Source organism: Lissotriton vulgaris, unplaced genomic scaffold (genome assembly GCF_964263255.1).
Source record: "Lissotriton vulgaris unplaced genomic scaffold, aLisVul1.2 SCAFFOLD_1311, whole genome shotgun sequence".
Taxonomy (NCBI): domain Eukaryota; kingdom Metazoa; phylum Chordata; class Amphibia; order Caudata; family Salamandridae; genus Lissotriton; species Lissotriton vulgaris.
The window spans coordinates 465,524-490,352 of record NW_028245490.1 but is presented as its reverse complement, the minus strand read 5'-3'; the positions used below and the strand labels follow the sequence as shown (position 1 = coordinate 490,352).

Below are 24,829 nucleotides of genomic sequence, written 5' to 3'. Positions count from 1 at the left end.
CTTCAGAATCCGTATCCGCTCCTTCCCCCTCACCATCATCATCATCCCGGAGTGCCTGCACTATCATTTCCCATGCTGTTGCCCTCTCCATGGCCTTCTCATCAGCAGCCCTTGTCGCCATCTGGTATCGTAGAGTGCTTTCACATGTCGCCCACCTCAAACATTCACCATACCAGCGCTTGTATGTGGGACCCACTTTCGATTTCCAATTCCTGGTTATCTCCCTCATCGCCAATATCAACCCCATGTCTATGAATCTGCTGGTCGTCTTATTTTTGGGCGTGTGTGGAAACCAATGCAGCACCCCCACCGCTTTAGTGTATTGTATCTCCCTATCCGTGGCATTGTTTAAAGCCCTCCCGACCTCCTGCCAGTATTCCCCCAGTGTAGGGCAATCCCAAAGCATGTGTCCCAAGTCCGCCCCCAGTGTACCACACCTAGGACAGGCCGCCTGCTCCACTCCTAAGTACTGCCTCTTAAACCTTTTTGATTCATGTGAACAAAAGATTTAAACCATAAAATAAAAGTTGCTATCATCCCGGACAAGCTTTGGAGGACACACCTGGAAACTATAGTAAAGCCATGAAAATGCCTCTAGTTTAGCATAGCCACACAACAAAGTGAAAAATGCGTTCCTGAAACTATAAAAAAATCCAGCAGGATGCTAAAAACTCAAATTCCTTATGCCAACCCTTTCCAGACAAATCTAAAATCTAAAGGGCCACTACACCCTGAGGGATTGGAGATGAGGGCGCCTATCAGCCCTGCTTCAACCACAAGTCTGTCGGATGCGCCAGGGCTATGCTCAGCCCTCGAGACAGATGGACTGAGGTTCGCATTTCCTCATTAATGGTGATTGATGGCCCGAGTGATGATGACCATCAGTCTGGTCAGTCAAGGGGATGCTAACACTCCGATGACAGCAGCTGCACCTTTTCTCTCAGTCTATAGTAGGTTCCTTCTCACAAAACCTACCGTACTAAACAGGCACAAGCTCCTCCTTCTTCAGTCTGAGAAGCAAGAGTCCAGATGAAGAAGTGACGTACCCACCGTAACACTTTTTCCGGTGGATACTCCATCTAACCGTAGATTCCTCGCGTGACATTACCTCCCAGGGTCCAGATTGGATCCAGAAAGCTTTCACCAGCAATGCTCATGAACGTCTTCAAGGTCAAGAGATGCAGCAAGCAGCTCTGCATCAATTCAAGGTACGCATGACACACATGAAGACCAAACTAAGATAACACTGTAGTATCACAAAATGTTTAAGAGGAAACTTGTGTCAAACCTTTATGAAATTCATCACAAAGGTGGATTAAAAAAAGAATTGGTTGTCCAGCACACGACAACCGAGAAGTGTGGCTCAATGATTAGAGTGGCAGACCCTGATGCAGAGGTCTAGCCCGGGACCAGGGTTCAATTCCCCGCCTCGGCGGGTCTTGGGCTAAAAAATTCCACGGACCTGATATTTCTCGCCTCGGTGCCTATTCCAATCATGGAGTCCCACTCTGCAACTCTGGGCATTAGCTTGCTTAATCTCCACAACGGCCCCCACAACGCTAAGGTGCCTGACCTCCACCTTGGGGGTGCCCAGGAGTGGACGCCTCACATTGAAAGCCAGGATGGGTTCCACAGCGGTATTCGTACAAGCGCCTTGAGACCCTTGCGGATGAGTAGTGCGCTATACAAGTATCAATTTACAATTTACATTGCACACGCATCAAGGACAAAAGGGCTGACAATTCCTGATAGTGCCCACTGCAAGATTATAGTGGGCCAAAGACAACGACGAAAGAACATATGAAACCTCTTCTTGCAAAGGGTCAGCCTTCCAGGCACCACACCAAGCCACAAACTTGTCCCATCACCCTGCATAGGTGGAGCTTGTGGAAGGGCATGTGGCGGTGACGATATCCACCACTTCAATTAGCAGATCAGACGCAGTTATCTGCCGCCCCTGAAAATCATACATGGAGGGGTAGATTGCAAAGATTCGAGTAAAGGAGCCAGACCTACTGCTGAGACAAAAAAAACTTCCAAAGCGTCAAAGTGGAGTAGAAACATTCTGCGAACACTTGTATGAGGTCTGAACGGAAATGGTTTGTCTCGCTACAAGTATGAATCCGTCCTCCCAGGAAACCATCTACAGAACAAGGGCTTCTCCGTTTACTCTGTTTGCCTGGCGATGAAAGACACATCTTCCACACAGTGGACTTAGTAAACTCGAACTTATGCAGACATGAGACAGATTGTAAAATCTTACTATACATTTTCCTTCGAAAATTAAAATGTGAATACTGAACACACACATTTTAAAAAATAGCACTTTGTGCAGCAAGAAATAAAGGGACGACAAAAAGACGCCCATATACAGGACACCAAGGAAGCAAAACCAGAGTAATATTCAAAGAAAGTATTTTCAGTTCTCATCTAGAAACACAAAGGGTAATGAGAGGGAGTCAGAGTATGTGCTGATTAATTACCAAGATACAACCTGATATTGCGAGATGAATTTGAGGTCGAGGTCGTGCTCGTGTATAAATAAATGTGAGGAGGAAATTGCATCTTTCCATGATTCACAGGAAGGGGAAAGTCATGCACTACCCACACTACTCCGGAACTGCGTATGCCTAACTGTGTAACACAGGTAGGTGATCGCTACCTCTTACTGAACACGGTATCCTGACGTTGGTTGAACTTCTAATTGGGGGTAAGTTCTGGCTGATTCAGTGCCATGTATTAAAAGTTAACCGTAGAGCGCCGACGGCACCAGCAAGTAATGACTTCTAACTTAAGACATAGAACTGGAGAGGTCAGAAACCCCACAAACTTGTCTTTACCAGGCTGTCTTCAGCTTGTTCGTTCCACTTGTGACGTTTGATGCTTTCTTCCTTGACAGCTTGCTTTAGTTTGTCGAAAATGTCATCGTGTTCCTTGCCTTTCTGCTCGGTCATGAAACGCGAAAACTCCTCCTGCAGGGTGTCCCATGCAACCTATGCAGTCAATAAAAATACATTCCGTCACAAATGCTGCCAGTCAAAGAAACAGGAACAATATTCCGTTTATTGCACCAAACAAAGGATTGGCTATTTACTCTGCTAAAACTTTCCAGATGGATTTACTAATCTGTGTCCCCCAAGGATGGCTAGAGCCCACGTGCGGTCACAAAATCCTCAAGAGGTTATTACAATCACTTACCAATCAGGACTGCAGTTATTACATAATTTAATGACTTAATATCCATACATTGCTCAGCTTCATACCTCTTGTTCACTCCCAAATTACCATTCACTCAACCCTGTCCGGCCCTCGTTTGCTATGCATTGTAGTTCTATGTCCAGTTAACTGGTGTCAGACATTGGACAGGATGCAGCAGCAACAGATTGAGGAAAAAAGCATCATGGCATTCACCATAGCAGATCAAGAAATCACACAGTGAGCACATTCACCAACACGATTCTGCAAGAGTGAAGGTGAATCGACTATTCGGCATAGATCGCAGATGATACATACAGAGGGGCAAGCAATGAGAGGAGGATATGTGGAGAAGACGGAGTGAATTTGTGAAAACCTGTTCAGATTTCTAAGGATAGAAGGCCACAAGATCTGAACACTAAAGACCAGGGAAGTGGCAAGTCTACAGAGAGGAATAAGTGAGAGGGACAAACCTGTTTTCAGAAAATTAGGAAAGGGGTAACGTCTAAAAACTGAAGTATCAGAAAACACCAATAAACAAAAAAAAAGAACATAGGAAGCCAGGAACTTCTGCCCACAGAATGACTGCACAGAATTTAAATTCTGTATACTGTCTGTATACTGCCTGCCCAGAAGCCTCTTTTCACAGACTTCCTGCCATCATTACCTGCCAAAAGAATGCCTTACCACAAGCACTGGCTCACAAAATGCCTGCCCAGGAGCTTCTGCCCAGAGATTGACCCTCGGTCAGTTACTGCCTACAAATGCCTGTTCATCAGTTACTGCCCATGGAAAGATTGTTCCTTATTGAGGGTCATCTTCTTGTTGTGTTAAAGCCAAAAGAATGGGGTCGATAGGGGGATGAGTGCAATAGAAAAGGAAAACATTCTTAGATACACGTACAGAAGGGCTCTACCAACAGAAGCCAAGTGGGCACAAGCAGGAAAGCAAACTACACCACCAGCAACTCTCTCTATTTACCACGTACACTGGTAGAGAAGAGTTTGAAGCACAGTTCAAAGGCAGCGCAACAGGACACTGATAAACATAATGCATGCTAAAGCTCTGAATGCCGCTACCTCGTGAACACTCCACGTTCCCCAGAGAAATCATTACATACAAGTGAAAGGTCTGCGCTCATCTAAGACGAAGGGTGCTGCCAGTTGTTTAAAAAAGTACAGAAAAAGTTAATTACATTGGGCATGTTGCAGAGTTTAACGGACTTATAACAGCGATGCATTAAGATATATATCCGATGCAGTCTTGGGTGCATGTGGTATGAATCAGATGAAAGTAAAATAAGACATTCAAGCCCCACCTCGACGGCCTTGTGAGGAAGCTGCTTGTCCGTCCACTGCTTCAGCTTGATATCCACGGTGGTGTTGAAGGTCCCTGCATTCACGGTCTGCGCTGCGGGAAGGTAGATGTTCTCAATCACGTGGGTGGAGACACGCTCCCACAGGGTTCTCTGAAGGATGGCCTCCCTGCGATCAGGAAATAAGAACAGATCTCCTGTCTATCGTTACAAGAAACTAAGAATTCAACACAGGGAATACAACAAATATCAGCAATACCAACACGCGAAACAGATTCAGCAATATATTCTTTCCTGTAGCCTTCCCTCCCGACAAAGAAGTTAGAGTGCATTATGAAGACTGTGTTCATATGACACAGTCAACAAAGGTTCTGAAAACTCAGAACTCTAAAGTTTTAATAAGAACAAAGTAATCTAACGACATGGTGGCTCATGTAAATGAACTACTTGGGAACCTACAAAAGATTTTGGCAGTCTTTCAGGCCTTCTCTGGTAGAAGTTTCAAGTGCATCATCATCTTTCAGACTGCCTGCATATCTACAGAGCTCTGCATCAGGACAGGCATTCAGGGTCTCCACCGCTGCCATCAGAATATGTGCACCCGCGCATCATCATTGGACCAACTTTTCTATCAGCACATGGCGGGATAACTGGGGGATAATTTTATGATCCCTGGAAGGTAGAGCACCTTCATGCTTACTTATCACCCCCATCTAGTCTGCTTCCCCAACAAGATGTAACCAGTGATGCCATCGACGCCAGCATGGACCTGCAGAAGATAGCTCTCACACCCACTGTCGGTGACTATTCTCTTACCTTGGACTAACAGAAAGGAGGCATATATCTACACGTCACATGTGTGGCACTGTTGTCCTCCACACAGCAATGGCTATGCTCTTAAACCCCCTAAGCATATAAGAAAGTTGGAACTGTGGTGGATTGGGCCATACTGAAAGCTGCAACCCTCTTGGGTAAGAAGTTTGGGCAGGTGCGAAGAACCAGCTTACATGAATAGAACCTGTGAAGTTTGGGCGAACCAAAAGGACACAAAGTTCTTAGACCCTGAACATAGAAGTCATTGCCACCAACAGAACTGTCTTTAGAGTTAGAAGCTGAACCAGGCAACGGTGTGTCCGCTCAAATGGAAATGGGATCAAGAAAGGCAAACGAATGTTCAAATCCCATTGAGCCACAATGAATGGAGGGACAGGGAACAAGTAAAGCAAGGGCTGCCGCTGCCAAGTAGCCTTTAACCACAGCCCCCGCTCCATAATGTGCAAGTGTAGGACACTGGGATAGTAATTGAGCGGGGTAAGTACCCACCTCAAGTAATAATCCCGATCCTTGCAAGGATGAACACTGAAAAGTCACTAAATTAACTTGAGCTCAGGTTTCAGATCCCAGGTTTACTCTCTCCTGATCTTTCACAGCTCCAGGAGTGTTCTGAAGTGGGTGTCTGGAGGTGCCACATTTAGTCCTGGCACAAGCTGGTGGGTGGGAATGAGCCCTTGCAATGCTCTTGAGTATGGGGTAAAGGTTGCTGGGGCTAACCTTATTCACTTTGGGCATTTTTAACCAACCTCTTGCGGGCGTTCGTCAGCCAACGGCCATCGCGAGCACTACCTCGGTAGTGTTACGCACGTCCGTTGGCCAACGCGGCCCCGCCAGCGCAATCGAGCGCCTGCACGCCGCGGTAAATGGGTTAAGATGGCCAAAGTCCATGGGCTATGTGTGGGAGTAGGCAGTGTACCATGGTAATCCTACTGTATTGTATACCTACAAAGTGCACCACTCGGTGTACTCAACACGATGTGGACAACTAATGGACCCAGTGGCTTCCTATGTGGTATCTTAATACAATATTTATACATTCAGAACAGTTTGACAGCACATCCGCTGAATGCTTCTACGTATAATAAATGGCTTGGTTCTGGTCAATTGCAAACACCACTATCTCAGTGCCTCCTGGCACATCACACGTGACCCAGCAGTGCCTTATAAAGGTGGTGTTGTCCATTAGAACTCGTACCGAGCTGCTTTCGATGGACCACAAAGGCCTTGGGAGCTAGCCGTATGGCACACAGCTGCAGCAGACTGATTTGGCGCCTCTGCTCCAATAGAGACCCGAGCCCTCTGATCTACATCACGGACACCATCTGTGATTGAGAGCTAACCTTTTAAAACATAATTGTTTTGAATGGGGAAAAAATTACGGATAGTGAAATAAGTGTGGAACAACTGGAGGGATTTAATGTGTCATTAAGTAAGAGAATTCTAAGAGGGGAAGGTAGTTATTTGGCGGCCATCTTACAGCACCATTGGTCCCAAGCGGTTATTGCTTTAGCTCCCATCTCTACATGGGCCTTCAGCTCCCGGCCGGCCTACTTAAGCGCGGCTGCGTTGCGGACTTGCCCAGTGGGTGCGAAGCTGAGCCCAGAGGCCAGGATTGCTGCTCCTTGATTTACAGGTTGGCTTGTATACTCCGCCTCCGCTCTTCATGCCCCCCCCGTCCCTTGGTATTGAAAGCTTGCGACCGGTCTCTCAATTTAACCTCAGTTAAAAGCAACTGTTCACATTTTCCCTTTCAACCAATGGCCCGCACAACAAACTTGTGGCCTTTTTCGATGAACCTTCATGGAACTCTAAAAATAACTTGAGAATCTTAGATCGCTCGGGTAGTATCGGACGGGGGATTGCTATCATCTTAAGAGATTTGCTTGAAAGATCGAAAAACTTAATGTCCCAGGCTGCGAGGCACTACTTTTCTCCATTTCCTTGTCAAAAAGATTTACACAGTCAGGAGCCCTTATTCACCCACTCCTGGTATTGTTGGCAACTGGTGTACCAAGATCATCAACCGTCTCGCTCCAGCTATTCTTAAATATGCAAACTGCACGATCCTAGGAGACCTGAATATTCATCTGCCCGACAAAACTTTTAGCACAGTCACGCCACTGATGGATGAGTCCTGGCCCTGAACATCCAGCGGATGAATAATACTGCACACACACACAGCTGGGCACGTACTGGAACCGGCATTTACCAACTTGAGAAATCTACAGTCGGACGCCCCAGTACCGCTAGATTAGATGTTCTCAGTGGAATCCTACTTTAGAAGCAAATCCCCCACGGTGGTGCGATTCAGTGGAACTAGATACTTCCACAGTGGATGAACGGATTCAGTTCCTTTGGACACTTTAGAACCTGTGTCCATTAAAAAGTACCACAGAACCCTTCCCCAGCTCCCTGGTACAAGGACACTTTATAAGAACAAAAGAAATCTTGCAAACATCTGGAGAGAGAGTGTGGTGTAAAACGTATCATAAGAAAGAGAAGGTAACCTACAAAAACGCATTAAGCTCCTATCAAAAAAGCTTTGCACAAAGCTAAAGCTGCCTTTTATAAGTAAAATTATAACAACTCAGAACTGTCCTAAGAGTCTGTTTGAGGTTGTGAAAGCCCTTCCCGACCCGTCCAACACTGCATCTGTTCCCTCTCCTCTCAAACACAATGCGAGGAAAGAGCTGAATTGTTTGCAAAAAAAAGTAGCAGATATCCCGGCCAGCTTTTCCACTACTGATGAGGTCAGTTTTAGTCTCACTACGGTAAACAGTGCAATACACGAGTTCCAGCCTTTGGATACGATACTGTTCAGGACGCTTTTGGCGCCCTTTAAATCAGTATATCCGCTGGATCCCTGCCCGAGACGTTTTGGGAAAATTCTCCCACTCTGGTAAAGAGCAGACTACATAATTGTTAAATTGATCTTTGATGGAGGGTGCAATCCCCTAAATTTGGAAATCCGCCTTGATTACTCCGCTACTTAAAAAACCTTACCTGGACTCCCTTACTTGTGCAAATTATAGACCTACATCGCAATTACTGACACTCAAAGTGTTAGAGAAACATGTAAATCAGCAACTTACTAGGAACATAAAACGCAATGACTTACTGCCCCTTATTTACAGTCTGGCTTTCGTGTTGGTCATGGCACTGAATCAGCGAATCCTGGTGTTACGGAATTCTTGAAGCACCACCTATATGATGGTGGAGCTGCTGCATTGATTTTGTTAGATCTTAGTGCTCCGTATGATATCGTGAATCAGGCTATGCGCAGACAAAGATTACAAGTAATGGGATATAAAATGCTGCTGTATCCTGGGTAAAATCTTTCCTGCACCATCACACCTTTCAGGTGCATACTAATCAACAGAGGTAGAAACCACATGGTTTAACTTGTGGTGTGCCTCAGGGATCCACCGCGAGTCCTCTGCTTTTCAATCTGTATGTTAGACCACTGGCAGAGATAGTGGAGCACTGCGGCCTCACACTCATCTCGTATGCTGAGAATACACAAATTGTGGTCTCTCCGTCATCCTCATCCAAGGATAACCATAATGCGATGGCTTTGCACTCCTGTCTCACCCAAGTTTCTTCTTGGATAAATGACAACTTTTTAAAGTTGAATGAAGAGGAGACAGAAACCTTGCTGCTGGGTAACTCCTCTATACCTTGGGGTGCCCATCCGTGGCCAGCAAGCATGGGTACTCCCCCCAGCCCACTGCCAGTTGTAAAGATCTTGGGTGTTCTGCTAGACAACAAACTCACTAGGAGTCAGCAGATTAACAGGGTGGCAGCCACCTGCTCTGGCATACTGACGTGGCTAAGAAAGGTAATGTACCGTCCCCCCACTTATGCTCAGAGAACCGTTGCCCAGGCCCTTGTTATTTCTAGGCTGGACTAATGATCTGTCCTGTATTTGGGAGAAGCAAAATACCTCTCCAGAAAGTTCAAAATACTGTAGCACGCATTCTGTTACGCCCAGCAAGTTTTCTTCTACAGCAAGTTTGCTAAGGACTCTTCAATGGCTACCCATTGAGCAGCGAGTCCAATTTAAAGCATTGTGCTATATGCACAAATCCTTAGGAAACACCAGCCCTCTCTAGATGAGATAGTTGGTTTCTCTGTATTACGCGCACACTTGTTACGCTCTAGCCAATTGTGGCTGGCTGTAATTCCTTGAATCAAAATCTCGTCAAGGAGGTAGAGCATTTTTTTAAATCAAGGACCAATACTCTGGAATACTCTACCTACATCAATGAAAGAATGTGATTCATTATTCGTATTCAGGAAACTCTTAAAAACCTGGTTGTTTCCATCCTCAAACACTTCTTAAATTCCCATTTTTGATGGCCTCACATTGGCCGGTCCCCCTTACATAACAGCTTAGCGCTGGGAAACCTTTGGTAGGTAGCCACGCACTCTACAAAATACATATAATAATAATCAAGCCCAGGCATATCCTTGAGGGATGCCAGCATGTTGTCGGAGAATCCTGTAGCGTACATCCAGGTGTGACGGCAAATCACTACACTAGTGCCCACAGCACGACCCACACAGTCTGCAGTGTCTAACCGGACTACAAATAAAGTCAGTGACTTTGTCACTGTCCAGGAAGAATTCAGACTACTTAAGTCCCAGTTCCTCCACTATGTCCAACAGAGACATGCACTCATACCATACATCAGTGTTGCTGAGGAGATACCTGAATTTAACCCACTTGAAATAAAAATCGCTAGGTCTCTGCTCCTAGACAAGAAGATATCCTGTATTCATAGGACTCGTCATATGCACCATGACTCTTTTCCACAGCTTAAGGTTGGCTTGGAGGTGAATTTGGGGGGTGGGAGGCCTGCACATGAAGCAAACTGGCTGATCACTTTAACGCCTTCAAGAGAAAAAGCTCGATCCACTCGTCTTGAAAATAATCCAATTTGAGTACCTACACCACGTATAGTAAACAAGGGAAAGGCTGTGCATATGGAGAGCGAACAAGCATCTAGACATGTCCACTGGATACAGTTAGCCTCAGTCTTGAAAAGGGCTAAGACCTATGAGCAACTTAATATTGGCAAATAATGAAGAGCGTGCACATCCATTCGAGTATTTCATGGTTAGCAGATAATTACCAGTGTTTTGGTGTCACTTGGCTCAAACTGATAACCTCGTCCAGGATTTCATTCTTGGCCTTTTCAAACAATTCATTCTGAGAGAAAAGAAATCAGAAATTCATATACAGGTCTTGTGCGAGATTTCCAACCAACTCATTCTTCGAAAAAGAGAAAACAAATTTGTGTGTGCATGGTGATAGCGAACGTTGTTGTATGCATTATTTTCATCACAGTCAGGACGGCCACAAACACCATTACTTCTAGGTTGGAGTTCTATAAACAACTCAGCATGAAGGTTCTTTGCAGAGGAGAACCTATGAAATAGGTTTCTGTCCAAACACAGCATCATGTCATAACTAAAACCATTATCTTCTTCCCACTCAATTGCAATCATTTAAACTTGTGTCTTCCTTGGGTCAGAGGGGCTTTCTTTTAACAGGGTGGCCCACCTTCCTTTGTGCCTCTTTAAGTTGTTTCTTTTGTGTTTCGGCCACCAGCATTCTTTTATCACAACCCAATCCCTCCCAATAAGTTAGCCAGCATGTACTTTTGCTTTTTACCTGCAGAGTAATGGAAAATTGTGCAGGTAGAAAAATAATGAAACAATATTTTGAACCTTTCCCATGAAAAGTGAAAGAGCAGTAAAAAGAAGAAAACTGGAAAAAGGAAGACAAGAATATTACCCTGTCGAGTTCTCGAAGTCGGGGATAATTGTTCTTCCATTCAGTCTCCAGATTAAAGCGTGTCGCTGGAAGAAAAGGACAGTGAGTAACGGAACATGGTTGAAACACGATCTTTAACCCACTGAAATGTTCATCAACTTGATGTGCTTAACTGGCTCAGCACAGTCAATGCAATAAAAACTGTAACACACACACAGACCTCTGAAACTAAGAATGAGAGAACACGCACAGACCTCTGAAACTAAGAATGAAAGAGAGAACACACACATACCTCTCAAACGAAGAATGAGAGAACACACACAGACCTCTCAAACGAAGAATGAGAGAACACACACAGACCTCTCAAACGAAGAATGAGAGAACACGCATAGACCTCTGAAACGAAGAATGAGAGAACACGCACAGACCTCTCAAACGAAGAATGAGAGAACACACATACCTCTGAAACGAAGAATGAGAGAACACGCACAGACCTCTGAAGCTAAGAATGAAAGAGAGAACACACACATACCTCTGAAACGAAGAATGAGAGCACACATACCGCTCAAACGAAGAATGAGAGAACACACACATACCTCTCAAATGAAGAATGAGAGAACACACACAGACCTCTCAAACAAAGAATGAGAGAACACACATACCTCTGAAATGAAGAATGAGAGAACACACATACCTCTCAAACTAAGAATGAGAGAACACACATACCTCTCAAACGAAGAATGAGAGAACACATACCGCTCAAACGAAGAATGAGAGAACACACACCTACCTCTCAAAGGAAGAATGAGAGAACACGCACATACCTCTGAAACTAAGAATGAAAGAGAGAACACGCACAGACCTCTCAAACGAAGAATGAGAGAACACGCACATACCTCTCAAACGAAGAATGAGAGAACACGCACAGACCTCTGAAACGAAGAATGAAAGAGAGAACACACACATACCTCTCAAACGAAGAATGACAGAACACACACAGACCTCTCAAACGAAGAATGAAAGAGAGAACACACACAGACCTCTCAAACGAAGAATGAGAGAACACGCACAGACCTCTCAAACGAAGAATGAGAGAACACACATACCTCTGAAACGAAGAATGAGAGAACACGCACAGACCTCTGAAGCTAAGAATGAAAGAGAGAACACACATACCTCTGAAACGAAGAATGAGAGAACACACATCCCGCTCAAACAAAGAATGAGAGAACACACATACCTCTGAAATGAAGAATGAGAGAACACACATACCTCTGAAATGAAGAATGAGAGAACACACACAGACCTCTCAAACAAAGAATGAGAGAACACACATACCTTTGAAATGAAGAATGAGAGAACACACATACCTCTGAAATGAAGAATGAGAGAACACACACATACCTCTCAAACGAAGAATGAGAGAACACGCACAGCCCTCTGAAACTAAGAATGAAAGAGAGAACACACACAGTCCACTGAAACAAAGAATGAGAGAACACACATACTTAATCAAATGAACAATGAAAGAGAAAGAGTTAGCCAAACCCCTGTCAACGACCCAGGGGTTAATGGGCCTTACAAGTGGGAACAAACCTAAAATAGCTTCCCTTCTATGTAAAGAAATGAACAAATATAAAGAGCAAAACCTGGATAAATCACAAATTGGTACTCTGCTTCAAAACAAAATACAGGAGCAGAAATGTCACAAAAAACAGACAACTGTTTGCAAAGTGTTCCTGTAGTTACAGACATCTTGAGAACAACTGTTATTGGCTTAAATATCAGTTCCAGAGCAAAGGGACAAGACGGTGTAATAAAGTACATCCGCAGAGACACAATAATGAGGATTCCTGATGTAGTTTCTTCAAGATGACTTGATTTGCTCAAATCTGCAGATAAGACCCCCAGCAGTCAGGCTCTCTTCTGAGCTCTTCATTCCATAGCTACCCAAGCTTTTCAAACACGGAGCATTCTACTACTTGGGTAAATGCCAAGATACTACAGCCACTAATGTTCCCAGAACCTGGAGCTCTTCCTTCCAACCAAGCCATGCCTGGCTCTCCCATGTCTACGATACAAATCTGGTCCAAGGAAACATGCACCAGAGCTCGGCAACTCTGCACATCACAGCCGCCTTCTTCTCAGATCCTCACAACTTCTCATCAGGTCTTCTCATACTGTAACCCCGTCTCAGTTTAAACTCTTGCCTCATACATATCTCCTACTTTGTCTTACATACTTCAACTACTTTTAATGGTGCATCTAAATGAAAGCACACCTGCTGTAAAACATCTTGGACTAAAAGCTGCAAGCCCTACTACTCAGAACCTTTTTCAGATGGCCATGGGGCAAGCAGGAGCTACAGGGCCCAACCGTGGGGGTTGAGGTCTTCAACTCCTGATGTCTCAGGACCCAACTTACTTTGGATACTCAGCAAGTGGGACAAGTGCTCAGTCAGCACTTGACTCAGAGGTAGCTATGGGTCAAGCAGTCCAAAGGCTGCTCCAGCAGGCAGGGCGGTGTAAGGTGAACACTGGCTCAAGACTCCAAATACAGCCACGGACACTAATAATTGAATGTCCAGCCAGATACTAGCTTTTATGGAAAAAGTAGTATTTATAAAAAACACAAAGTGAAATACATCGTAGACAAAAAGCCCTCCTAAGGCCAGAACTCTGGCTTTGTATGAGTACAGCCCAGAGTCCCACTTCCCTGTCTCCTGGAGGAGGTTATTCCCGATTTATTTAAGGCAACATTCAGGTTAGGCCCCGCTATGGGTCCAAGTCTTAGAAGTCCCACTATGTATTTTTAGAAGTCAAAGTGTTCCAGTGTTATAGCACTATGAGGCGGAGCAAGATCCCCATGGGCACTCTGGCTGAGCGATCTGTCTTACCTGCTTTTGCTGGTGTTGCAAAATGGAAGACCCCGGGAACGTTCAGCACTCAGACGTCGTGGTGTACTTGAACGGCTACCAACATTTAGTGATACTCTGATCACTGCTGGTCATCCGTTGTGCTGCTTCAGACGATGCTGTAATTTTCTCTGATTCCGTTTGCAGGTTAGAGGCAGTCACTATGCTTCCGATACCTCAGTCGGAGCTCCGGGCGCACTTCAGAACCTACTGATTCTTTGTGGTCACACAATGCACCAGGTGAGGTCCTCCTCCTATGCATACGGTGCACGAAGGCAATGGTCCTTGATATTCACGGCGCACCCCTCTGGCATTCTGTTTTGTATTTAGTCTGCACAAGAGCAACAGCTTAGGCGGTGGAAATGCAGCTGTCTTCACAGCCGCCCCTTTTGGCATACAGAGGCACTGACTTTAGACCGCACATGGGCAATGGCCCATTCGGTACAACAGCAACTGTATTCATTGCAGCCCCCTCTGGCATACGGGTTTCCAACTTTAGACAGGCGATGGCCCAATAGGTGCAACAACTGCTTTCCCACACCTAGCTACAGAGATCCACTGAGCAGGACAAGATCCCCCACTGGATCTTGCTCCCTTCCATTCATTCTCCTCTTCTTCACAGGGGCCTCTGGTCTCAGCAGAGAGGCAGGTACTGGTGTTCTAGGTTCCAGGGTAGGTAGTCCTGAGTGATGTCCCCCTCAGCCAGCTGGGAGCCTGGCAGACCTTAATAACCAGTCTTGATAAAACAAGGCTGAACTCTTGCAGAGCTTCTCCACATGACAGTACAGCACACTCTGGCATTGCTAGGCACCTCCTGAACTGCTGTGCGTGATCTGTTCCAGTCCCCCTCTGCTAGACCTTCTGCCCGTTTGGATTTGTCAAACTTCTTTACTTTTACCTCATCTTTCTTCAGGGCCACCTACAAATGGGAACCTGTTATTTCCCATACTCGAGCCACGAGTCACACTATGTATGGGCCATGTTTGTTCTGTCATGTTCCAGCCATAAAACAAACTGGCAAGTCCACTGCCCCTGATATTCCTGCCAATAACAGTTCCTCCAAGTTCTTTTCCTCAGCACACTATCTGGCTGCTTGATGTAGGGGCGCGATTATGTAATACAGCTGGAAATTGGGAAGTCCAAGCCTGTCATCTGCTGTGTCCAACTTTTCTATACCCAATGCGACCGGACTTCTGTTTCTGGTGGATATTAAAGAGATCTGTTAGCTAGCCAACTATTTTCAATGCACTCCTACGTATTAAAGCACTGAGAGTTCAAGAGGGAATAAAGGCATATGGGCAGGACTACCATTTTTGCTACAGCAATCCAGCCTGCAACCGACAGAGGTAATTTATTCTAAAATCCTATAGAGCCCTCAAGCCGCATCAGGACTCTACCCCTATTATTGTCATATTGTTTGCCTGCCGTGTCTGCAAACTGTGTTCCCAGGTTTCCATACCCGTCAAGATCCCATCGCAATCACCATTTAGGCAATATGTCTAGGGTTCAGCCTCACAATCTTAATCTTGCTAAAGAATTATCAGAGACTTCTCCAAGTTTATACGTAAACCGAAACCATTATCAAACCTCTGTAACTCAGCCAGTTGTCTTGGCACTAATGTTTCGGGCTGTCATAGACACAGGAGAGCACCATCCGGATATAGCAATATAATACGCACCGTCATCCATCTGTGTCCCTCATTTCCCTTATTACAGCTCACAAATGAATAGCCAATGGCTCAACTACCAAAGAGAACAGGAGCGGAGAGAGAGGGCAGCCCCACCTGCCCACACTCACACACCTATACTCAGCACCCTCACCTGCCCAATCAAATTTCCCATCTTTCTGAAACATGCCCTCCAGGTCTGACCCTGGTCATGGGATTTGAATGTAGCAAAAACCTGGGCGCGAATCCTTAAAAGCACTGCCTATGGTGTCAAACGCCCTTTTAATATTCAAGGCAACCACTCCCCCCCCCATCTAGATCTGAACCCTGATCAACATGCATAACGTATATGCCTACAAATATTCATTAGGGTGTTTCTAGTTGGCATAAAAGCACACTGGTCTTTGTGTACTAGAGTGCCAATCACCCTTCGCAGCCTACTGGCTAACATATTTGACAACACCCTTCTAACCTCGTTTACCATGGATGATTTGCGGAAGGATCCAAATACCGTCGGGTCTCTGCCAAGTTGTGGCAACATAAGAATCATTGCGTCCCGCATCGATTGTGGTAATTCGCCCAATGTTGGCGCCTCTTGAAAGACCACTAAGAGATGTTCTGAGAGCAGCGCAGCGTGCAAGCGCTGGAATTCCGACAGACTGACAGCTATTCCTGACTTTTTATTCCTGGTCATATCCTCAACAGCCGCCAGCAGCTCTTGCTTCAATAACTCACCTTCTAAGTCTGGATCTGGTCTTCGGGGAGCCCTCTGGAGCTCCAATACATTCAAGAATCCAACACCCATATGCCCAAATGGTTGATTGTAGAATTGCACTAAATACTGCTGCAGGGTGCTGTTAATTGCAACATGGGTCACATCCATTCTCCGACATCGCACCCAAGAGATGGAACAACCTCCTTCAACACATCAGAGCCTCCTCCTCAGTTCTTGAGACCTCCCTCGACACATCAGAGCCTCCTTCTCGCTTCTTGAGACCTCCCTCAACACCTCAGAGCCTCCTCCTCCTAACTTCTTGAGACCGCCCATGACACATCAGAGCCTCCTCCACACTTCTTGAGACCTCCCACAACACATCAGAGCCTCCTTCTCGCTTCTTAAGACCTCCCTCAACACCTCAGAGCCTCCTCCACCTCACTTCTTGAGACCTCCCACAACACATCGGAGCCTCCTACTCACTTCTCGAGACCTCCCTGAGCACATCAGAGCTTCCTCCTCGCTTCTTGAGACCTCCCTCAACACACCAGAGCCTCCTCCACACTTCTTGAGACCGCCCATGACACATCAGAGCCTCCTCCACACTTCTTGAGACCTCCCACAACACATCAGAGCCTCCTTCTCGCTTCTTGAAACCTCCCTCGACACATCAGAGCCTCCTCCTCACTTCTTGAGACCGCCCATGACACATCAGAGCCTCCTCCACACTTCTTGAGACCTCCCACAACACATCAGAGCCTCCTTCTCGCTTCTTGAGACCTCCCTCAACACCTCAGAGCCTCCTCCACACTCCTTGAGACCTCCCTCAACACATCAGAGCCTCCTTCTCGCTTCTTGAGACCTCCCTCAACACCTCAGAGCCTCCTCCTCCTCACTTCTTGAGACCTCCCACAACACATCGGAGCCTCCTACTCACTTCTCGAGACCTCCCTGAGCACATCAGAGCTTCCTCCTCGCTTCTTGAGACCTCCCTCAACACATAAGAGCCTCCTCCACACTTCTTGAGACCTCCCTGAGCACATCAGGGCGTCTCCTCACTTCTTGAGACCTCCCTCAACACATCAGAGCCTCCTCCACACACACTTCTTGAGACCTCCCTGAGCACATCAGGCCCTCTCCTCACTTCTTGAGACCTCCCTCAACACATCAGAGCCTCCTCCACACTTCTTGAGACCACCCAGAGCACACCAGGGCCTCTACTCACTTCTTGAGACCTCTCTCAACACCTCGGAGCCTCCTCCTACTCACTTCTCGAGACCTCCCTGAGCACATCAGGGCCTCTCCTCACTTCTTTAGACCTCCCTCAACACCTCGGAGCCTCCTCCTACTCACTTCTCGAGACCTCCTTGAGCACATCAGGGCCTCTCCTCACTTCTTGAGACCTCCCTCAACACCTCAGAGCCTCCTCCTCCTAACTTCTTGAGACCTCCCTCAACACATCTGAGCCTCCTCCACACTTCTTGAGACCTCCCTGAGCACATCAGGGCCTGCCCCTCACTTCTTGAGACCTCCCTCAACACATCGGAGCCTCCTCCACACTTCTCGAGACCTCCCTGAGCACATCAGGGCCTCTCCTCACTTCTTGAGCCCTCCCTCAACACCTCAGAGCCTCCTCCTCGTCACTTCTTGAGACCTCCCGCAACACATCGGAGCCTCCTACTCACTTCTCGAGACCTCCCTGAGCACATCAGGGCCTCTCCTCACTTCTTGAGACCTCCCTCAACACATCAGAGCCTCCTCCACACTTCTTGAGACCTCCCTGAGCACATCAGAGCTTCCTCCTCGCTTCTTGAGACCTCCCTCAACACACCAGGCCATCTCCTCACTTCTTGGGACCTCCCTCAACACACACGGGCCTCTTCTCACTTCTTGGGACCTCCCTCAACACATCAGGCCATCTCCTCACTTCTTGAGACCTCCCTCAAACCATCAGGCCACCTCCTCACTTCTTGGGACCTCCCTCGACACATCGGAGCCTCCTTCACACTTCTTGAGACCTCCCTCAACACATCAGAGCCTCCTCCTCACTTCTTGAGACATCCATCAACACATCAGAGTCTCCTCCTCGCTTCTTGAGACCTCTCTCAACACACCAGAGCCGCCTCCTCGCTTCTTGAGACCTCACTCAACACATCAGAGCATCCTCCTCGCTTCTTGAGACCTCCCTCAACACATCAGAGCCTCCTCCTCACTTCTTGAGACATCCCTCAACACATCAGAGCCTCCTCCTCACTTCTTGAGACATCCCTCAACACATCAGAGCCTCCTCCTCACTTCTTGAGACCTCCCTCAACACCTCAGAGCCCCCTCACTTCTTGAGACCTCCCTCAATGCATCAGGGCCTCTCCTCACTTCTTGAGACACCCCTCAACACATCAGAATCTCCTCTCACTCCAATAGACCTCCCTCAACACATCGGAGCCTCCTCCACACTTCTTGAGACCTCCCTTAACACATCAGAGCCTCCTCCTCACTGCTTGAGTTCCACAAGTAGCTGAAAACCTGCCTCTACCGACAAGCATCTTGGGGACCACACACCCACACAGCTGCCCAAGGGCCTGGATACCCTCTCCCTATACAAATCAACATAAAATGACAGCCATGGCGCCAGCCCTCCCCTTTAAGCCAACAATCATAGGCATTGCTGTCTTGCATACGAGTAGCAAGGATAATAATCTCCCGGGCCTATCACCCTCCCGGTGTAAAGTCAGCCTAGAATCAGAGAGGCTGAGTTTATCTATCAATCCCATATTTCAAATATACTCCTCTTCCCCCTAATGTGCCATCCTCTGCACACGGAGCTCCCTGAACTGCCCTCTGTAGGCGTGCCAGCTGTTCCTCCTGTTGGAGCCACACAGGTGAGTTTTTTTGCAGTTGGAGATTCTCTACCATATCTAAATTAGATTACTGCAACGGTTTGTTCCTAAATAGGTAAGGCCAACATCTAAAAAAGTTACAGATGATACAAAATGCAGCCACAAGTGTAACTGGATCAGCCTAAATACCAATCGGTTTCCAGAGAACTTTGGAAACTGCACTGGCTTCCAGTGGCAAGCCGCATCAAGTTCAAGGCCTTGTGTCAGGCCTATAGCTTTGAACATAGGACCTGGCTTTCTTAAAAATCTTCTCAAATTGTATCGTCATAACAGACTGCTTCGGTCTACAGAGGCTAATTACAAGACGGTTCCTAGATTTCAAAAAAGTAATTGTGTTGGGGGGGTGGGGTGAAGGGGGCAGTCTGAGTTATGGAACAGCAAAACTTTGGAACGCTCTCCATCTGCATATTAGATCCTCGCAGTCCTTGTCCTCCTTTAGGAAGGGCCTTTAAACCTGGCTTTTTCAGATCTAAGCTGCGGGTCTCATGGTCTATCCGCTCTGAGCTTTAGCGCCAAGACACCTCAGGGTATTCGTGCGCTCAATAAATTAATTTAACATAACATATGTTTTATTAAAACATTCCCTCTCAGTGCTACTTTAAATACAACCCATGCATTTTCTCCAGCTGTGGTTTTCCACCATTTTTTTTGCAAAGAATCCTTCTATAAGCACTTAAATCTGCTTGAAACACGGGATCTTTGAGTGGATAAACTGATCATTAGTGATAATACATTCTGAAAGAGTAGCACTAACAGTGGCTTTAATTTTTAATGCTATGTAACAGATTGTAAACGTTTGTATTTTTACCTGTGGTATTAACGTGTTATATTAATTTTACTTGAATGTATTTGGCAGCTTTTCTGTAAATGCATATCAGGCCGAAAAGTCAATAAACAATTATGAATATTTGAAAAAGAAATTAGTGTGATCAGGAAATAGATCAATGGACTGAATGTTCGTTGCTGGGAGAAGGCGAAAATTGGCATGTCACAAGTTTGAATCCAGACAAGGCTGTCTCAGCCTTCCATCCCAACGAAGGAAGGTAAATTGAGTACCATGAGGGGTTAATAACAACATCTTTTATTAACTTTACAGCACAGTTGGGTATGACTCAATATATAGCAACAAGATACTATCTGCGTACAGTCGATGCAAGAATGATGAACAAATGTAGACATTATGCAAACACTATTATATAATATTTTCACATTTAAATACTGTTCTAAGTTTCATGATTCAGTAAGCATATGTGAACAAAAGCTTTTGACTCAGTTATGAGAAACAGCGTTCAAAAGGCAGTTCCGAAAGCAGGCCTGTGGCTGCGTTTGCTTTTTTTGCTGAATGTAAGTAAACAGCTCAGGCATGTGAGAAATATTTGCAAGAGAGAAGGCTGATGTAGCAGTATCAACAAGTAAAGTACAAGGGAAGGAAATATGATAATCAGGGCCGTGGTACTCTTCTTAAACCGAGAGCATTCTTATGCTGGCCTTGGAACCAGCCCCATAAGCACAAGCTAAAATCTACTTTATGCAGATCACGTGAGCCTTGAACAGACTCGTGGAGTAAAAGGGCAGGTTACTAGGGATGTCTGTCAACGATTCACGTGGCCTATCCAGCATCCCCTTGAGATGAAACAGGGACCAAAGATGGTCGGCGAACTGGTACCCTGGCAGCTGTAAGAGCCAAACAGAAGAGGGCAATGAAGCGAGAGGCATTCTGGCTCTCGGGCAATCTTGCTGCACCCTTTATACATCCATTTTGAAACTTGGACGTTGGTTTCCAAAAATCTGGACTACAGGAATTTGGCTGGTCAGAAGATTTCCTTAATCAAAAGGAAGGAATATTCGCCATCATGTGCCGTACGGCTTCTGGCAGAAACAATATCGGTTTGTTGCAATAAAGCAGGGGATCCCTAAGAGGAAAGAAACAGCAGCACACCGCATACGTTGAGAATTGACGCTTTAGCTTTGAACACCCTGTGTCTGAAAATAGAATGCTTCAAATTACGCTATTAGCCTCTTCTTTCAAAGACTTTCAGTAACAATAACATGCTGCCTCTTCTTAGTGAGGTGGTGTGTGCACAAGATGTAAGAACGAAGGATCTAACCTATCAAATCCCTGTTACGAAGAAATTGAAGCAGCACACAGGACACCAAGACATCAAATGGACACCAAGATAAACTACTTGTGATTGAAGGGACTGGGTTAAAAGACCACTATTACAGAGTATTGCCCCTGAAGAAAGGAATGGGTAGTACAAAAAAAACTCACAAAACTTAATGACACTCGAGAGACTAAGGAGTACTAATCTCTGAAGAAAAGGGAGACCAACAGGGATCTTTGATCCGCGGTGTAGAAGAATGAAAAACCTTGCACTATCGATATTTTCAGACAGCCAGCTAAACAGGACTGCCAAAGTCAACGCCATCACAGTCCCCTGCTTCCGCAGTCTGAAGATGCTATGGAAGATTTTCAAATGGCTCTCCACCAGCACCCGCAAAACACTCGCACACACCCTCACCACAAGAAAACCGAACTACAGGAGCACCCTCTTTGTTGGAGTCAACAAGCAACCCACTAGAAAACTCCAGACCATAGACAATTCAGCAGCCGGGTCACACCCATCCTACCACATACGTACATCACACCACACATCAGGGAGCTCCGTCTCCTGAAACACAAACGAGACCAGTTAAAACTCCTTGCACACCTTCAAAGACCTACATAACATGTGACCAGCCTACCTCTAAAACCAATTTATTTTTCACAAACCCACCAAACACCTCCGCTCAGCCGGACTCATCGCACGCACTCCACAAAGACACAGCATCAGAGCTGGAGGTCGGGCCTTCTCATACATCGCTCCTGAAGCTTGAAACGACCTGTTACACAGCAGAGCCACATCCACAGTTCTTGAATTCCTCAAGAAGCTGAGGCTGCGGCTCTCCAAATAACTCCACTATCCAGCTCTAGGCTGGGCCAGGCCTGCCCTTGTGTCAGTGCCAGGATACCTTCCAAAGTGACAATGGACGATGCAAGATAACATAACACAGGATAACATATCACTTCAAATAACCATACAATACCATAACACTCCATATCACTTCATTTCTGCAGGCGAGCAGATTATTATAGAAGAGGTTTGCTTATTGAAATGGCTTCTCTGACAGATTTCAGTGCATTAACGGAGGTTTCTGTGAGGCTTCCAAAAACCTCTCTCGACTTGTAAATTAACGTATATTTCACATTATCAAACTGAAGACATCTTATTTTCTGACAAAGATAAACACTTGTGTAATCACTAATATTTTATACAACTTGCACAGCTTTCGGCAAGATCGTACTATAGCAGCACAAGAACGGTAGTAAGAGCAGTAAATAGGAGGCACCTAAGTCTGCTTTAAAAGATCCAGCGAGTCACGCTTTATCTCCCCAATCTATGCCCTCAAACATTCCTTGAACTCTTTGTCCATCCATGTGCAAAGCGTCATCACAACGAGTTACAGAGCAGTGAAGATAAACACAGAAAAAGCACAAAGTACCCGCGTATGACACTAGAGGATGACTCTTTCTTTAACAAAATCCACTGTGTATGTGCATGATCATGAATCCAAAGATCCAACATCTGGTTGGAGAGAGCTCAGTGATCTCCGACTTCCCACATGAATGGTAAGAAAACCATCAAACACCCGACTACCAGTGTTTGTGATACTGTGTGCCCTGGGATCGCCTCTGCAGTTTCTTCAGAGGCAGAAGCATGCTGCAACTTGCATAGACGCACAAAGCACATCTTTAAAAAAGAAAAAAATCAAAGTAATTTAATGAACTGTGAATCCAGATCATCATCTCATTCTTCTTCAATTCCCTCCTTGTAATATTTTGGTTTCTCCTTCAGGCCCCCCTCAACGCTCCCTTGGTATTTAAGAAGAATTAATCTCTTACACTAGCTAATGTTGCTCATTCTGTCTCAGTTCATCAGCAGCAGCACAATACCCAACATTAGGAGACCAATCCTTTCTAACTCAAGACAGTTTTTCTGTGAAAAGGAAGCACAGGTGGAAAGGTCATATGCAAGAAAGAAAAGAATGGCAACTACATTCCAACGTTAGGTGGACAACCCTGCAATGCGATCCCCGTCTGAAGGCTCTGATGAAGACTTCCGAGACACCTGATGATATCAACTCTGCTGCCCGAAAGCTCTTACTTTTTGGGAAGGCCCCTAAAAGAGTGCGGCAACGGCAGACACAGGTATGGCTTCAAAGACCAAGTATTGTGGTAGCTGCAGAGGCTCACAAGCAGTATCATCCCCCAACTCACCTTTAAACGCATCTGCCTGCTGTTCTACAGACTCACGAACCATCTTCCAGAAGCAGTCCGATACTGCGAGACTCAGGTTCTTCGTTGTCACCTGGTGCGCCTTGAGCATTCCGGTTCTAAAAGAAAGAGTAGTATTTTAAGGACTCCCTAGTTGAAAAGGAGTAGATCTTACTGTCCCGGTTTCTGTGCTTCTCTGTCTACAAGCCAAACCAACCAAATAACATCAAAGACTGAAACTTCCGAAGCCGAGCACAAATAAGGAAGATAAAGCTCCAGTAAAAAACATGTTTAAAGAAAAAATCAATACTACAGACAGAGGCTTCCAACTGGCCCATGTTAATTTTGTACAAGGCTCAGGGAGGACGGGTTAAAATAACTTTGAAAGTCAGTTTTCTCAAGACCCACTCATCTAAAGGTGAGAATGTCTACTGTGTGCTGCATGTGTGGGTGACCTGCCCAACCTTAGTTTCAGGGATGGTGTAAGGTGGGTAATGATTCCCCAGCTCATGAGCCACACAGACTTTATAAAGGGAAACATTCCCTAAATGGACTTTCTGGTCTCCTAGGTAATTGGTTGATGTCCACAGACCGATTGTAACCCCAAACATTCTGGAATATGGAATAACAATTCCCCACAAACATAATTTAGCTCAATTAAATCTCCCCATTAACAGATTAAACTATTTAACCTAAAAATTGGTTACTAAAAAAATAAAATTGCATGTAATACAAATAATACACACTGCATTACAACACATTCTAACAGGTTTAACCCAAACTCTGCTTTCAAACCCTGGATGGTCTGCTGTCTGGAGATTGGGCTTTTAAAAAATAAACATCTCTATGTAGCAGGCTTGTGATGAGGGTAGGGTTTTATAAACTCTGGCCAAATAATTCAACTAAAAATGTGCTTTTTGAAAACCGTTGCTTGGCTCCCTCAGAGGAACCATTGCATGTCCAAGGACTCAAATGCAGACCTGTCCACCAGTCAGTACGGTTTTAGGTGAACACCTGGAGACTCCCACATGCCGCAATGTACTGGGACGCACCCATAGATGCATCATTCGTTAACCACACACAGTGTTCAGTTAGCTGGTCCTTGAACTGAAAAACGACAAATGGCGGGCCCACTTTTATATGGCTACACATTTGTGTAGAATTCTCTCAAGAAATAGAGCTTGTGCCAGTACACAGC

At 45.7% G+C, this 24,829-nt stretch overlaps 1 protein-coding gene across 6 annotated transcripts in view; it reads right to left on the bottom strand.

Annotated features, from left to right (window-relative positions):
* The window catches only part of OPA1 (OPA1 mitochondrial dynamin like GTPase), a 298,318-nt gene that overhangs the window by 116,796 nt on the left and 156,693 nt on the right, over positions 1 to 24,829 (bottom strand). For all 6 annotated transcript variants that reach the window (XM_086949083.1, XM_086949085.1, XM_086949084.1 and 3 more), the window contains 5 exons: positions 23,635 to 23,750; positions 11,145 to 11,209; positions 10,480 to 10,556; positions 4,514 to 4,679; positions 2,841 to 2,993 (listed from right to left, as the gene is read on the bottom strand). In XM_086949083.1, the coding sequence (XP_086805209.1) occupies positions 2,841 to 2,993; positions 4,514 to 4,679; positions 10,480 to 10,556; positions 11,145 to 11,209; positions 23,635 to 23,750 (577 nt within the window). The remainder of the gene's footprint in view (positions 1 to 2,840; positions 2,994 to 4,513; positions 4,680 to 10,479; positions 10,557 to 11,144; positions 11,210 to 23,634; positions 23,751 to 24,829) is intronic.